The sequence below is a fragment of the Athene noctua genome, chromosome 1, assembly GCF_965140245.1.
Source record: "Athene noctua chromosome 1, bAthNoc1.hap1.1, whole genome shotgun sequence".
NCBI classification, from domain to species: Eukaryota; Metazoa; Chordata; class Aves; order Strigiformes; family Strigidae; genus Athene; species Athene noctua.
The window spans coordinates 12207223-12224746 of NC_134037.1; the positions used below are offsets into that span (position 1 = coordinate 12207223).

Here is a 17524-nt window from a genome sequence, read left to right on the forward strand (position 1 = left end):
CCAGCAATGTGTGCTCGCAGCCCAGAAAGCCAACTGTACCCTGGGCTGCATCAAGAGAAGAGTGGCCAGCAGGGTGAGGGAGGGGATTCTCCCCCTTTACTCCATTCTGCTGAGACCCCACCTGCAGTGCTATGTTCAGCTCTGTGGCCCCCAACATAAGAAGGATGTGGACCTGTTGGAGGGAATCCAGAGTAGGCCACAAGGATGATCGAGGGCTGGAGCACCTCCCCTGTGCGGACAGGCTGAGAGAGTTGGGGTTGTTCAGACTGGAGAAGCCTCTGGGGAGACCTGATAGCAGTGTTCTAGTACTTAAAGGGTTCCTACAGGAAGGATGGGGAGGGACTCTATCAGGGAGTGTAGTGATAGGATGAGGGGTAATGGCTTTAAACTGAAAGAGGGTAGATTTAGGTTAGATTGAAGGAAGAAATTCTTTACTGTGAGAGTGGTGAGACACTGGCACAGGTTGCCCAGAGACTTTGTGGCTGCCCCCTCCCTGGAAGGGTTCAAGGCCAGGTTGGACGGGGCTTTGAGCAACCTGGGCTAGTGGAAGGTGTCCCTGCCCATGGCAGGGGGGTTGGACTAGATGATCTTTAAGGTCCCTTCCCACCCGAACCATTTTAAGATGCTCTAACACATTTTGGAAATAATATGTACTGGAAATCCTTCTGTTAAACTGTCTATCTGAGCTGCATCCAGATGGAGCCTGGTATCAGTCAGTATCAGGAATAGGACAGCATAACATGAGCCAGATGTATGGTTTCCTTGATCTGTTTCTGTCTTGCAATTCTTTGTTAATTTATTCTGTAAAGAAACAGACTAAAGTTTTCTTAGCAAGAGATCTGCTGTATTGCAGGCGTCTTTCTCCAAACGTCTCCTAAAATTTTAACTGTTAGATTGGTTAAACACAGATGATGCTTCTGGCTCCAGCTCCCAAAAGCTATCGTGACCGTTAAGATCAAGATAATATTCTGAAGAAATACTGACACATCATGCTGTTTCTTTTCTCTAGCATCTGTTGTTTGCTATTTCAGGGCCGGCATGGTGGGCTTCAGGACCTTTAGTGTGACCTAATACAGTCATACATAAAGTTAATTGCCAAACAGAATACAAAACTAAATCTTTTTTTTTTGATAATGTCTATTCTTGTAGAAACTTACAAGGCCAAAGCACACAGCAATTTCATTTTAGGGACAATGTATCCGTTTCTGGGGTCAAAACTTCATTTGGAGCAGTTGTAGAAGGCTGTGTAGTAATAACTTCTGATCTTAAAAATAAATAAAATAATTTTTAACATCCTTAATTCAGGAGCCAGTAATCGAGACTGTGTAGTTACTTATCAGAGAGCTGGTTAAGAGGCAGCTTTAGCATAATTGGTTATTATCTATGCATAGAAAAGGGCTTTGTTCATTTGGCAGGGACATAATAGGGGATCAGTGCTAATACTGAAAAAGACACTTTTTAGTGTACTCTTGGAAGAGCTTAGTAAGAAATATGGCAATCTTTTCCATTATTTTGAATTAGGATTGGATGTATCTTTGTAAAGTTTCTTTTTTTTTTTTTTTTCATTGGATTAAATGCAGGAAATACTGAGCAAAGTGCATGTTATCAAAGGGCAAAGCACAATGATTTTAGCCACTTGTTTTAATTTGTGAAGACTTCTTGATTAAGTCTTTTTCACTAGAACTAATCAAGTGGGGTTTTTGTCTTGTCTGTTAAAGAGGAACACACTTGTTTTGTTTTTCTGAAAAGTACTCTTTTTTTTAGTTCCATAATGAAATAGTTCACAGCTGCTAGGGCTGCTCATTTATATGGCAATCCAGTAGCTAAAATGTCCCTTTAAAAAGCATAGTGTATGTCATATCCATCATCTGTCATAAAATAATAATAAATCTAAATCGCTAGCCCTCAGGGAGGTCCAAAATTGTAAACTTTGAAAAACACCATATATTTAACTATTTGAGGGACTTTGTTGTGTAGAAATTTTATTGAAAATATTTTCTGTAAAACTGTTTGATCTTCAGTAGGATACAATTTAAATTTAGCTGGTTGAGGTGTAGATGATGCATTATGTTTTGTGTTAAAGATACTCTGTATTCTTTGTGTACCAGAGTACATGACCACAAGCAGTTGAATATATTTTCTTGGACTTTGAGAGTATGTAGTTTAAAAAACAAAACAAAAAACACAACAAAAAACAACAAGCCAAAGAAAACCCTAAACATCAACAAAAGAATCCCTCCCCAAAATATGTGTACCTTTGCAGTGAGGATTATTGCTATTTTCTATCAGTGGACTTTTTTTTCCTCTGGTAGATATCTTGTGCATGAGTTTTGAAATCAAACCCAATATTGCAGTGTGTTCTGCTCTATATTTGCATATTGTTCTTCACGTTGTGTTTTCTGAACACCTGTATGATAGTGGAATTTGCTCATTTCAGGCTAAGCATGGTTTAAAGTGATGCTTGTTTTATGACACCCAAGATACTAGTTGATCTTTTTTATTCTAACATGGTTGTGTTAGGCTGTGACACATTCGCGTTTGTCTTAGCTCTCATCTCAGCTGGACACATATTTGAACTTGTCTTAGACTGCATTTAAAATAAAATATAATTCTCAAAACTAAGGTTTCATAGATATGATGAAATGCTTGCTTTCTGTTCTCTACCATTATCCTGCTAAAAGAAAAACTAGTATTACAATATAAAGCTAAAAAGAATGAGTAAATTGCATAGGGTGATATGAAATTTATAATATTTTGCTTTTAGTTGAACTGCAGTTCTAAGATTCTGTTAATCTGTTTCTTTGTCCTCTGATGGCTAACTTCATCCCTTAAATTTGGGGTAAACTTAATACACTGTTGCTCCCTAAGTATGTTTGGTTGTCACCTGGTAATGATTCTCCCATGGAGAAAGTGGGTGTCTCTGTCAAGGCAGGTTGTAACAGTATTATGTATAATACTCTTCTGTAGTTTTGTTGAACTTTCGCTGTGCTTCATCCTCCACCCTGAGTCTTTCTATGTTAATGAATTTATGGAAGGAACTCAAGAATTCCAGTATGTAGCTAGTCAGAGTACTTTGATTCTGGTAAGAGCTCTGGGCAGCATGGAAAAAGAGTAATCAACAATCCTTAAATTACTGCAGAGAAGCTCTAGTCACCTCTGTTTCAGCTTTAATATTGTGGCCGGTTAATGACAATCTTACTCCTTTAAGCTATTTTCACAAGCTCTTTCAGTGTGATATTAATAAATACCTAAAAAAAATACTCTTTTTAAGAGTTTCATCAAGGTTCATACTAACGAAGCTTTATCAGATTACATTTGGGGTTTTTCTAAATTCACAAAATTTTAAAATTCTGAATTGATCATTACATTTTGCAAAATTTAGATTCTGATGCTGTCTTTGGAGCTTTTTTTTTTTGCAAGTTGTTTTCACTGTAGTTTCAGTTGATGGACCTTGTAAAATATGTAATACATAGTTTGGGAATACAGGTTTTTAATTACATATTCAAGAGAAAATGTGATACACAGAGTTTGGCAGTTGTACTGCTACCAATGGGAAGAGTTAGAGGAATAAAGTAATAGGAGTAAAATAAAAGTAAAAAGGATGCTGACATTTGAGGTATTTTTGTTTCGGTTTTTGCAGTGCTTCTGTTATATTGCACTAAGTCTTCCGTCCTTGAAGACAGTACAAGAAGTGATACTGATCTAACTTGGAACTTTCTGCTGTAGAAGTAGTAATGAAGAAAAATCATTACAGCTAAGTTGTTAAGTAGAATTTCAAATTTGAGTGTCACAGATTTGTAACCAGTGGATCCTATGGTCTAAAGGAGCTGACTTGCCACCATGAGTGTTAGTTACTTTCTAAAATTTGAAATGCGATGCATTTCTAAAGGAACAGAACTTTACAGTGAACTGCCGCTCTTTCTGGTTATTGTGATAGTATTAGTTCAAGGTCAAGCTTTTGAGCCAACATGGAAAGAAGGCAGTTGTTAGTTAAAGTTTCTGAGAGGATTGCCTTGGTTTAATACGGAGATTAACTTTATTAGCTTTTTTCACAGCTGCTTCTGTATTCTGTATCTCTCCCTCATAATTTCAGAATCTCAGTCTGTTGAGGTCATTTGAGCAATACAGCATCGTCTTCGGTAACAGAACGTAACTTTTAAGCATTTATAATTATTCCTTGGCAATGTGTGCTTCCTTATGTAAAGCTGACTTTGGTATCTAAAATTAATTACTTGCATATCCTCTTAATAGCATTGCTATTTTTTGCCCATGTATATGTATATTTTAAATAAAACCATCTTCTCTTTGAAACAGCTTTTACCTGCCAAAAAGTTTTGGGAACCTGATGATTCAGCAAAAGATGGACAAAAGGGGATATTCCTTGGTGATGAGTGGAGAGAGACTGCATGGGGAACTCCTCGTAAGTGATTGATGTATATGTATTGAAAATTCCATCATGTTTACTAAATGTTATTTCAAACTAAATATTTTATTAATATTAATTGTCTATTAAATTTGATTTTCCTTCAGTTTTAATTGTGAAAACATATACTGCACTGGTAGGTGTGTACCAGTAACAGTTTTTGAAACTGGGATTTGGAATTTTCCATGTAATTTAATTTTGGTCTTGTTTACTATCACCTCTGTAATGAAATGCAAAAATGTTACAAGTTGTATTTAAAAAAAATACAATAGTTTTATTTATTTGTTTTTAACAGACCATTCTATGTCCCAACCTATTATGGTACAGAGAAAGCCTGGACAGGGTTTTCATGGAAACAGTGAAGTAAATGCTGTATTGTCTCCACGATCAGAAAGTGGTGGCCTTGGAGTGAGCATGGTAGAATATGTGTTAAGTTCCTCTCCAGCTGATAAATTGGATTCCCGGTTTAGGAAAGGAGCTTTTGTAAGTAATGCAGTGTGTTAAGCTTGCCTAGTTACCTGCTATGATCTTACTGTTGTATATGGTTATATTTTATTCTCTGTTTGTCTGTTTTCCTTTTTTAACTCTTCTTTTTAGAAGGAAGTGTGTAGTTGCTGTCTATCTGTCTTCCTCAGTTGGAGGGGGCAGAAGAGGGAAGTGGTTTGGGAAACTTGACTAAATAGCTGTCTTAAAAAGTACTTTCCTAACACCTTTAAAGATAGGAAGAAGATTACAAATAGCTTAATTTAAAATGTGTGATGGGCTTTATTCTAGATCTTCCTATTCTACATTTCCATACGAGAATGTTTTTTACTAAATGTTTTAACTGTATAAAATAAACTTTATCTAATTTGAAGTGTTACTGCTTTAACAGCACCGCTATAGTTAAGGTTGAGTTAGCTCTTCCATTATAAATCTTGGCATTCTTTTTCACATTTTGGCAATTATTAATTGCATATGGTTGAAACTTGATGACCAAGTTACCCACCAAATGCAATTTCATTGAAAACAAACTGTTTGTATTGTTTACGTGCACTGTAGTGTAGAATTAGGTCACCTTGTGGTGCTCCTATTGTGTTCTGTTCAATATTCAGAATCAAACAGATTCTTTTTCCTCAGGGCACTAGAGATGCTGAAACAGATGGACCTGAGAAAGGAGATCAGAAAGGCAAGGCTTCTCCATTTGAGGAGGACAAAAACAGAGATCTTAAACAAGGAGATGATGAGGATGTTACTAAAATAAATGGCAGAGGTTTGCCAAATGGAATGGATGCCGATTGCAAAGATTTTAAGTAAGCTTTTAACTGTTTCTCAAGAAGATGAGCATGTCTCTTAAGGGCATTACTAGTGTTCTGGTTTGTGTGTCAGCTTAAGCATTACCCAGCTGCAGACTGATTCTTCTACCTCATGTCCGCCCTTTCCCACTGTGCCACATGTTTCTTAGGATGTCATTAATGTGTGTGTCACTTCTCATAAGACAAATTCATCTTAATATAGTAATTATTCAGAGTAAATGGGTGCCTTCAAACTGTGGTGAATTAGAGGGATGAGAACTTTAACCCTTTTAATTTCAAACTAAATTCCCCTCTCTCTCTGCTTCTTTTTAATACACTATAACTTTTGCATCTGATTGTTATTGTAGAGAGTAAGTCCTACAGAATTTGAATATTCTTTCTAATTTGCCACAGCCTAACATAATTACTTCCCCACAAAAGTCTTTATAGAAGCCATTTATTTGACTAAGGAGAAACAATGTATTTCCCTATGTACATAGTTAAATGTCACCTACTCACAGTATAGAATGGTGGTGTGGTTTGGTTGTTTTCTTAGGGAAAAAAAAATTGGACCAGGCTCCAGCTTTTGAACTGTGAACTCCTATATGACAGCACAGCCAGCCTGTTTTTTCCTAATACTAAACTGCATTTTAAATTGGGTGTTTTTAAAGGACTAATCTTTGTTTTTAAATGACCGCGGTGCATTTGTAACTGTAATACAGAAGAATTAACAAGATCAGAAAACTAGAGCGCTGCTCATAAATCTGTATTAATGTGATGAACGTGACCAAATAGTTGCTGTTTCATTAGTTCATAATTGAACAAGTATACTAAAATGCATGTTTGAATCCCATACGTAAGTATTTCCAACCCTTCAAAAAAATGTATTTACCTGAGGCTAAGGAGGGATTATTCAAGTCTTTTTCAAAACATACTATTGAAAAGAATATAATACCAAGCAATTAGAAAACTCAAAAAAGCTCCTTTCGGATGCATGCTGTAATACATACAATAAACAAAGTTACCTTCAATATTATATGTAGAAAATGCAGAATAAATTTTGTATTGCTTTTCTTTACCAGTATCTATTTCACTTTTTTAATAGCTGCTTGCAAAGTACCTTTTGTATTAGAGAGAAATTATTAAAAAAATATACAAGTGCAAAGAAGCATCCAAAGCCAGTAAACCTCTCAAAAAAAAATAAGGCCATAAATTTAAATGGGCTGTATATAGCCCTCCAAACAGAGGTTTATAATAGAAGTATTGACACAACTTTAACTATAGCAACAGAACAGCACCAATATAAGGAGCAACCTATATTAGGTAAACATAAATAATAAGAAAGAAACTTTATCCTGTCCTCCTTGTATTTTTTATTGTACTTACAGCTCTTTTAAACTAAAATATGTACTTAACTGCCTTTTTTCCTCTTGTTCTTCACTTTGTTGATACTGTATGTCACTTGGGAAGAATAAGGAATATTAAATGGCTTCAAACTTGAAGTTTTGTACATTGAGCAAGACATGCTTGCTAGCTAGGCTACTTAGATGGTAGCCAATATGTTATAGACAATCATCATGAGATTAGTTGTTACATTAAAAAAAATCTAGTGTAACTGCTTTATCTTTGAAGTATTTTGTTTAAAGTAATAATCATACAGTATTGTTGAATAAACTCACTAAAAGACTGCTTTCTAGCTGTACAGTTTTTAGAGTTGGTATCAGTAAGTACATAAGTACTAGCAGATTTCTTTGCATTAATCTTGTTCTTCAGTGAGCAACAGATACTTCAACTTTGGAGCCCTGAAGAGGGAGGAGAATAGCTAGTACTAAGGCTGTGTGTCTCTCCTAGGATTAGCAGTATACCATAGTGGTCTGGCAGTGTACTGCTGCAATAAATGTATTTTCATCCTGCAAGATGGCATTTTGTATTTGAGCCCAGTTTTCACAAATAAAGCAAACTTAACTGGAAATTGTATGTTTCCTGAGAAACAAGGTTTAGTTATCTGCCAACACAGTAATGCTGTTAAGGTATCATAGATTCTTTCACACAGCTCCTTCCTAGTAGCTGACTTAAATTTTTGCCAGTAAAAATTTGTAGTCTAAACAATGTGGCCTGGCACAGAAGGTGGGGTCCCTAAATCTAACCAGATAGAGGGTTTGGAGTGTGTTTAGGATGTGAATCTGTTGACATGTCACTTCAGTTGTTTGGCTGTATGTGTTTATAGGTGCACAGAAATTCCCCTGTAGTCAGTGGGGATGCAGTCAGTACAGCTGGTGATGATGAGAGAACAATTCAGCTTTTACCTTAAACACCTACTGACTGCTCAGTTGAGTTGCTCTCTAGGCACTGTCAATGTTATTGACTAGATTTTCATCCCCTCTGATGGGAATTTAAACACTAGTGCACCTAGAGATGTGTAAGTACAGCTATCTACATCTGAATTGCCACCAGCCCTTCCTATTTGGAAACTGAACTTTCAGGAGTTCAGCATAGTAAATGATTTCCATCTCCATATCTCTGTCCTACTGTCAACAGAAATCAAACACCTATGTTTTGCTCCATCCTAAAGATTTTCTTCTGGAACAATGGGTTATATTTATTCTTAGGGAAACTGAGATGGAATCAGTGGGATTATATTAGGAACCTTTTTTTTTCTCCTGATCAATCATCTGGTGTAGTATAGTCTGTCAAATGAGTTGTGTAGGAAATGAAATCTTTTAGTCAAATGCTAAATGAGGCAGTTATTAATCCAATTTACTTAAGGTAAAAAAATGTATTGTTTGCTTTTGATATGTGAAAGGTACTTGCTATGTTGTATGTTTGTCTTTTCCAGTTGAAGTTTTACTGTCTCTTTCTCTTCTTGGGCATGAGATGCACTTAGCAATTTCCTTTTTTCTTTTGCTTTTTTAAAAATTTCTCTTCAATAAGTTTTCTAATAATCCTGTTGCTCCCAAGATGCAATAAAGAGTCATCCCAAAGTTACAGATGACCACAGGTCACTCCATTTCACTCAAAACAGCCTCATTTTTTTTTTTTTTCCAGTAATTTGAAGAGCTGTATGGTCTTAAAAGTTTAAAAAAAATAAATAAAATAATGCTTTGAAATGAAATGCGTCCTTTATCTTGAGACATCAACGCATGCTGGTTAAAATTGTTAAAATCAGTCTGTCACTTCCCTTTGTAAAGTCTCTGAGTTCAGAGATCCTTTTAAAGTAGAAGTGCTTTGCTCTGTCCATGGACAGTTTTATTTAAGACTGAGGAGTCTATCTTGAATTTCTTCTAAACAGTCGTACCCCTGGAAGTCGACAAGCCTCCCCGACAGAAGTAGCTGAACGCTTGGGCCCCAATCCCAGCACCACAGAAGGATTAGGTCCACTTCCCAATCCTACAGCCCACAAGCCTCTAGTAGAAGAATTTTCAAATCCAGAAAATCAGAATCTAGATGCCATGGAACAAGTTGGTCTTGATTCTCTACAGTTTGACTATCCTGGCAATCAGGTACAGATGGACTCTTCAGGAGCTACTGTAGGACTTTTTGACTACAATTCTCAGCAGCAGGTTAGTATTGGACTTGAAAACATGCTAAATTGGTTCCTTAAGTTATGCATTGTCCTCTTCAATAATCAGTCATTTAAGCATATAATGTATTTAATTTTATTTTGTCTGTGACTGAGTGAAAGGCAAATAAATGTATATTTAATATGGAAGAATACTGGTGCATAACTTTCTAGTGTAGTAACTTATTAGGGTAGAAGCTTGGTTTAAAATCTCTTTTTTTTAACTAAATACCAGTATATTGCAGCCCTGACTTTTGAAAACTGAAATGCATCTTTTTTTTTTTCTTTTCTGATAGCTTTTCCAGAGGACTAATGCTCTGACTGTTCAACAGTTAACAGCAGCCCAGCAGCAGCAATACGCACTGGCTGCAGCTCAGCAGCCACACATAGGTGAGGTTTTTGTGAGGAGCAGCAAGCATCCCTGGCAAAAGTGGGTGTGTTGCTGTGGTACAATCCTTTCGGTTTTACCCACAGTATGCTAATTCAAATAGATACTGATCATTTGGCCCATCTGAGTGGTTCTCCTGAAAACTGCTCAGAATGACTGTGTAAGACTGTCCTGTCCTTAGAGAAAGTTTTGTGTTGTGTAAATTTTTTGCCTACTTCGAACTGTTGTATACAAAGAAATAAAAATTATTTTTCCTTGTGTACCACAACAGTTGAATTTTGATGGGAGAAGTAAAAAAGCTTTTCTGCTATAAGTACTGATAGAAACACTAGCTTTATTTACTAAAATAACAAAAATATGCAATTCTGTTATTCTGTTGCAGTGTAGTATTTTTGATAATCCAGTTAAAAGCCATTGGATTTTGTTTCATTTTGATTTTGAAATCAATTTTGAAATCAAACTTTTGTGTTAATTCATTCTTCATTCTTCCTTGTTAATGGCAACTTTACAGATAGCTCTATTCTTGCAGGTACCTTTCTTTGAGATAGAATTAATTCTTTAGCAAGCATTTTTTCCCTGTCCCTTTAAAGTAATTCAGTGACTTAAATGCATGAAGTTCTTAATGTGCTGTCAACTCAACAAGGAGGCTATATTTCATTGACAAGTTTCATCTGCGGTGGGAAAGCTGTGTGTTTAGGGTGAGGGAGGTTGGAATGCACATGAAAGCAATTCCTTATTTAAGGAAGGGAGCTCCTCAAATTCTGACACTGTAGAATTTTAGTTTTAAGGTTTTAGTTTAAGGTTTAAGGTTTCCTGCCCTTCCCACTCTTCACCATGAGGCTGTTGAGGTGTGTGCACCTATCTCCTTACTCTGTGAGCAAAGATGTTCTTAGAATCAGAAGGGCAGGCAGAAATGGAAAGCAGCATCTCCAGAGGGCATTGTCCGTGTTCTCCTGTGATACAGTGACAGTTAAGTATTACCACTGGTTTGTTTAGCTAGATTGTGAGGTCTATTGAGATCAGCAGCCTATAGCTGGAGTTTAAAAGTGGCAGTTCTGTAGTGTTATATAGCTGACTAATACAGTCTTAGAGCTGGGAGCATGGCAGATTGTTTGTGTAAGTCCGCAAGTCCTGTCTTCTGCCCGTCTTGGACTTCTAACTTGCAGAAAAGCCCCCACTTTGTATAAAGTGCTTAGCAGTCAAGCTGTATCTTGCCCCTTTGAAATTCAGCCTCTTCTGATGTGCATATTAATAGAAGCTTAACAAGAAGCCTCCTATTTGGAAGGAGGAACATAGTTTGATGTGCTGTGCTGCTGCCTCAGTATTGGAGAAAGTATGACAGGAGAAACTCTGGGTGCAATGCTTTGTTTGATGATTGAGTTTCTTCAGTTGTTTTCTTCCATTACAATCCTTATATCAAATTGGGATTCCTGAAAGTAAGATTAGCATTTCCTAACTGGCTGTTTAAAAGCCAGGTATCTGATTTAAACTATCTGGTTAGATTTTTTTTTTTCCCTAGTGTCAAAGAAAAGAGATTTGTATTTCTAACAGGTGATTCATTCTATCTGGCTGATTCACTGAAGAGACTAGATGATTTATTTGCCTGATACACATTCAGTTGTAAGACTAGTGTAACTTGGTTAAAGTTGGCCAAGGTAAATTCCACTTTGAATAATCCCTTCTGTATAAAGTTGAGTAGATACATAGGAGATAAATTTCCTTGGAGTCTGTAGCTGCATCAGAACAAAGCTGTTAGGCCTTGGGATTAGTAAGAAAGGAGTGGTGAGAAGACATAGAAGTGTTGATTTCAGTAATGGTGTACCTGTTCTTAGAAACTTCCAAAGTAACAAAAGTTCTGATTTTAACAGATATGTTTTGTGACTTGATTGATTTGTATATGATCATGCTTGCTAAGTATGTTAGCTATAATTAAACTCTGTTTATTACTGTAGCAGGCGTATTCTCAGCAGGCTTGGCTCCAGCTGCTTTTGTGCCAAACCCGTACATTATCAGTGCTGCTCCTCCAGGTACTGACCCATACACTGCAGCTGGATTAGCTGCAGCAGCTACCCTAGCAGGTAACTGAACACTGTCTGGTGTCTATCTTGATAATTTTACTGAATGAACTTAAGTGGAAGCTGAAATCTATCCTGTTTATTCTCTGTAAATGTATTTCTAGGAAGGAGGGACTTGTAGGAAAATTAATATTGTGGTTTTGAGATTTTTCACTAAAATGTAAAGGGATTCAGTTTGTTATATGTGGATTCTGAGTATTTCTTTCCACTGGACTTTTATATGCAACAGTTCTAAAAATGTTTATCCTTAATAAGGTTTCATCTGACATTAGTAGCATGTATTATTTTCAAAACACAACACAACTAGCCTTTCCTTGTATGTTTTTACTCGGTGTGTTAACTTTCTAATTCCAGGTTTCCCCATTCCCGGTGGGCATGACAATAAAGGTGGTCTCCAGTGTGCTAACAGACCCAGACAACAGATAAACCCCAAGCCCAGGAAAAAGTCTTGAGAAGTTAATAGATATCACTGTAAAACAACACTATTAAGTCCCAGCTAGCACTTAGGCCTAAGCATGACATGTTGAAAAAACCCCTGTATCTCTACTTGGTGCTTTCACAAGAAAGGCAGTAGAAAGGACTAACTTATATGTATACATAATGCATTATGTTTACAATGCAGTGATATAGAGAGCTCATTCTTGTACTTGTTTGTTATCAGTAGACTGGAAGAGGTAAATGTGCTTACTTTGAAGAGTGTGTTGTAGGAGACAGGAGAGACAGAGGCAGTAGTTGTGTTTATAAGCAAAGGAAGCATACAGAAAGGAGGAATAATAGATGATCAAAGTCTCAGTATATCACTATCAGGAGTATGGATTTGGTTCATTTTGTGATGTTCTGAAATTATCTTTTTTTCAACCGTGGAAACTGATTTTAAGAATTCTTTGGCATATAAGCTTTGATTACTTTTAAGTTTTTTCTTTGTCATCTGATTCTCACAAGGATATTTAATTTTTCACTGAGAAGGTGTGATTTGATGCAAATCCTTCAAATTAACCCATTTGTGTTTGTTTATAATTTTGGCTAATATGGGAGTTCATTTCTTTCTAGTACTGATTTCTGTCTTGACATGTAGAACGTAGATTAGTGAGGGATGCTACAAACAATAGTGATAATTATTTTAACTAGCTGCAATAGATGGAATAATCATGTTCTCTGGTTTTAGGTCCTGCTGTGGTTCCACCTCAGTATTATGGTGTTCCATGGGGGGTCTATCCAGCAAATTTATTTCAGCAGCAAGCTGCAGCAGCAAATACCACAGCAAATCAGCAAGCAGCTTCACAGGCACAACAGGGACAGCAACCGGTATGTCCTTCATAAAAAGGAGATGTGCATTTAAAGCCTTGCCTTACCATTTTCATTCAGATGTTGTGTTGTATCTAATAAATTAATATTAATAATTCTCAATTTCCTTACATTACTGTATTTAAAAATTAGCTTACTGGATAATAATTATCTTATTTTGTACTTCAAATTTTTAAAATAAAAAACATTTAACATAGTTCCTTTAATCCAAGTTACTGTGCTCTTATGTTTATGTCTAGATAATGCTGTCTAATCACTAAAAAATATCAAGGTAAAGTTAAAAAGCTAACATAAGGGGGTGAAAAGAGATGTTTTAGTAATTACGATTTTTTTTTTTAAGCTTAGGGAAAAAAATGATCTGTGTTTTTATTAATTAGCTGGAAAATTGAATGAACACATTTTTCTTTGTCTCTTTAAAAAGTAGGAAAATAAAGGTGTTATCAGTTGGTTTTGTTTCATGGGAAAGAAGGATTGCCCTGCATACTTTTCTGTGACAGAATAATTGTATTACAACATCACCACGTGCCAGATTTTATTTTTGCCTTGGTAAATCAGGATTAAGCAATTGTTACAAGGACTTGTTGAAATTTCCATTTCTTTAAGTAACTAAAAGAAATGCTAGTTTTCTGTTGTTACTCTGGAGTAATTTTTAAAGCCATTATATGATCTTTCAGTATAAACAATTGGCCTTTTTCCTCAAAAGAAAAACCCAAATTTTACAATGATCTTAGGCTTGAATGAATGTTTTCATTACTAGCGATATGGTTAATTTAAATGCCATTCTTATAAATTTAATATAAGAAGTGACTTTGAGTTACCATGAATTTTCACAGTAGCTTCATTGCTGTTTTAATATTCAGGTCATCTTCCTTCCTACTGATTGTGTTGTCAGTGAACTGCATTGATAACTGAATTATATTAATCTCTTCAGTGTTTTTTTGCTTTCTTTATAAAATTAAATTCCAACTTATGCAAATCACATATAAGATATATTATGGGCATATATTGTAAATTATATTTCTCTCTTTTTTACCTCGAAAATACTGTTATCCAAGAGGAATAGAGGAGTTCTAAGAACTTAGATTGCTTTTCAGTCAGATTCCCAGAGATACGCTGTCAGAACATGGTAAAATAAGCCTGTGTTGCATGAAGTGTGTTATGTGAATTCTTAAAACTTGAACAAAAAAATTTTTTTACAGCACTGTTGGCAGTATAGTGTTAATTATTTAGACAAGTTACTACAAGCTCTGAAGTATTCAGACTTACATCATTCAATTGCCTGAAAATAATGTAAACAAAGGCATTTATCGGGGAAGGACAGGTGTTCAGTTAATAAATAATGCAGATGATAAATGTATAGCTCATACAGATTTTCTTCCTTACTTTATACTTATTACCATTGATGGAACATACATGAATTTTGCTGTCCAGAGCAGGGCAGATATTTTATTGTCACATTTATCAGCAAAATAACTTATGCCTTTATTTGTACGTAACTATCCTTGAAACCTATAAGGTGAAGTATTCCCATTAATGAAATTCAGAGCTAAGTGGCATCAAGTATGCAAAGCAACTGTTCTAGACCTTTTTTAGCATATAATGGGCTTGCTTTCTCACCTTTTAAGAAAAGGGTGTTGCATTGGTCTTTTCCAGGTTCTGCGTGCTGGAGCAACTCAGCGCCCACTTACTCCCAATCAGGGTCAGCAAGGGCAGCAGGCAGAGTCACTTGCAGCAGCTGCAGCAGCAAATCCAGCTTTGGCTTTTGGTCAGGGTCTTGCTACAGGCATGCCAGGTATGTATGATACCAGTGCATTAAGAGAATCACTGACAGTTAAAATATTGGTGTTATTAGATAACCAATTAACTGTCAAAGTCCTCTTATGTTTATGATAAACTGCTTAGAATTAATTTTTTTGTAGTTTTATGTTGTTCAGTTGGATTAAAATAGTGGCACGGGGTTCTTGGAGCACAAGATACTGCTCTAGCATTTTTTGTTTGGAGCATTTTTTCTGTATTTGTTGCTACAGATGTGCGCACAAGGAGTATCGTAGGTTTTTTGCAGTCTAATCTCATGTAATGAAGCAATTACATTCTGTCTCAAAGGTCATGAGTTGTCTAGATGCTCTGATGCAACAGGAAGTATTAATTTGTCTTTCTGAAGTAATTTTTTACTTGTGGCATATAATAATAACAATAAAATCTAAAATTTGGAATCCAAAATTAGGACATTTAAAAGAAAATTACTGATTAATCATCTCTGAAGATTACAACGTGCTTGAAGTGGAAGCACTCCAAAGGTTGGAGCCTCAGATCCTTTTGCATGGCTTCTGACTTACCTGGGGAATGGTTATTCTCAGTCTCAGTACACACGTCATGAATCCACAATGTGTTAGCCTCAAGTTCAGCATCACTTCAAAGTGTTTGGTACAATTACCTGAGCAAGAACAATTTTAAGTATACTTGGTCATTCTTCAGTAGGAAAGTTAAGATTTTACATACTTAAGTTAAATAACATTGGTGGTAGCAGCAAATGCATTTGACTTGTACAGGTTCTCTGTCAGTGCTACTGTGAAATGCCTCACAACCTGTAGAAGTTGGAGTTAGTTTATTGCTGGATATTCCAGGACTGCATTGTGCACTTTGCCTCACTCTATCAGATTTTCCACCTCTAGCTGCAGAACAGACTGGCTCTTGTCTTTTTCTTGTCTGTTTTGTTTTATAACTGCTGTTTTTATTTCTTCTGATGCAGTAGTATCTTCAGCTTTTAGCATCTTTCTCGTTTACCTAAAATGAGGAAATCAGCAAAGTGTGCTCTCACAGCACCTGTCAAGTAGTATCTCTGTGCCTCAGCAAAGCAGTGGAGAAGGCCTGCAAACAGTGAAGCATATCAGAGATGCTGTAAGCATCTTTGCAAAAACCTCAAAGGCTTAGTTGTACCTTTTTGTGTATGGGGTGGGGGGCTGTTCATAGTTGCTTATTAGTTCTTGCTTTGGATATGGAGCTCTAAGACTGTGGGGTCGTCCATGCCTGTGACTTTTAGCTTGAGTCAGATCAACATCTGAGACCTTGACCCAGCCCAGATTTGTGACTTCATTACAGGGAGACGTAAAATGAGTGTTATTTTAAAAAAGAAAAGTATCTATCTTAATTCAAGGGATAGTTCCTAAAACCTGTAAAAAGGTCCCCTCTAAACAGATGATTGAAAGTAATACCAAGTGGTCACATACATAAATTCAGTAATTCAAGAGTTTGTCCTGTGAAGATTGGACTTGACTTTTTTCCTCCTTCACAAGCCCCAAGAGGTTTTCCATGAGGGCAGGAACCTTTTTATTCAGTTTCCATTGTAGGTTGCTTCTTTGTCCCATCTGCTGCATGCCTGGATGGCCAGAGAAAAATATTCATGTGAACATATTTCGGATGGTTCTATAATAGGAGTTGTTTGCAACTGGATTTCAATCTTACTGACCACATTCTTAGATGGAATGGAGCTCAAAATATAATCAAAAAGGACATTTATTTTCACAGTCATCGTGAGCTGTTTTCATAGTGAGTCATAAGGAGTGCTGGTGATACCTCTTTAGGTGGAGGATATGGGATGATGAAATGAATGCAAGCCATTTTAGATGGGAATCATGGTACTGTTTTAGATGTCTGTATTTGAGCTGTATACTTAAGGCTCCTTTTATAGCTAGTAAGGAGAAACAGGAACTTGATTCACCTGACTAGTTAGGTTAAAGTAACTTTTGCTCCAGATGTGCCTTCTTCTATTCACTTAGTATAAAATTGAGTCAAGATCGCTAAATTACATCTAGATACCAAAATGTGATTAATAGAATCCCTGGTAGTAACCACTGAACAACACGTATAATGTAATAAACAAGGAGAAAACATGTGGTATTCTTGTTTCAATGGACTTTGGTGTTTTACAAGAAGCATAGGTCCAAACTGGGTTTCAAGCTTTTGAATATTCTTTACAGAGAAAATATTTGTAGTTTGGCTTCACTGCGAGCTAATAAAAGAAGAGTATATTATTCAGCTCACCCATTCTGCTGTCTCTAAATTATTTCAGCTGCTTTTTCCTTGCCACAGCCTTCATGTTGGATGAACTTAATGAGCTATTCCAACTATGGGATGGTTTTATTTTTCAAATTTTGTATTTCAAGTATTTCTGAATTCATTATTTAGGGAGGTATATTCATGTAGCATTTATGGTACATAGCTATCTCATCCTAAGCACAAAGAGAAAAATGTGTAAAATCCAAGTTACTTGTCATGTGATGTTTTTAAGTCTCTTTTCTTTTTTAAAAACCATCAAAAGTGAAATACATTTTGCATTGGAGTTGTGCAATTACATTTAAAATTTTTCCCGTCCTAATTTAACAAGTCTTTCATTAACAAGAATTCTTAAAAACCAGACAGTTTTTGATTGAATAAATGTGCAAGACAAGTCAGAGGGAACTCCCAGTTTCATCATAATGTGATCAGTATACATGCTTTTCT

General features: G+C 36.0%; 1 protein-coding gene across 8 annotated transcripts in view; it reads left to right on the forward strand.

Annotated features, from left to right (window-relative positions):
* PUM2 (pumilio RNA binding family member 2) overlaps positions 1-17524 on the forward strand; it is a 70240-nt gene that overhangs the window by 24095 nt on the left and 28621 nt on the right. For 6 of the 8 annotated variants that reach the window (XM_074895575.1, XM_074895577.1, XM_074895580.1 and 3 more), the window contains 8 exons: positions 4315-4420; positions 4719-4906; positions 5543-5715; positions 8987-9257; positions 9553-9646; positions 11597-11722; positions 12885-13024; positions 14678-14816. In XM_074895575.1, coding sequence (XP_074751676.1) covers positions 4315-4420; positions 4719-4906; positions 5543-5715; positions 8987-9257; positions 9553-9646; positions 11597-11722; positions 12885-13024; positions 14678-14816 — 1237 coding nt within the window. The remainder of the gene's footprint in view (positions 1-4314; positions 4421-4718; positions 4907-5542; positions 5716-8986; positions 9258-9552; positions 9647-11596; positions 11723-12884; positions 13025-14677; positions 14817-17524) is intronic. The other 2 variants (XM_074895576.1, XM_074895578.1) reach the window with 1 other exon arrangement.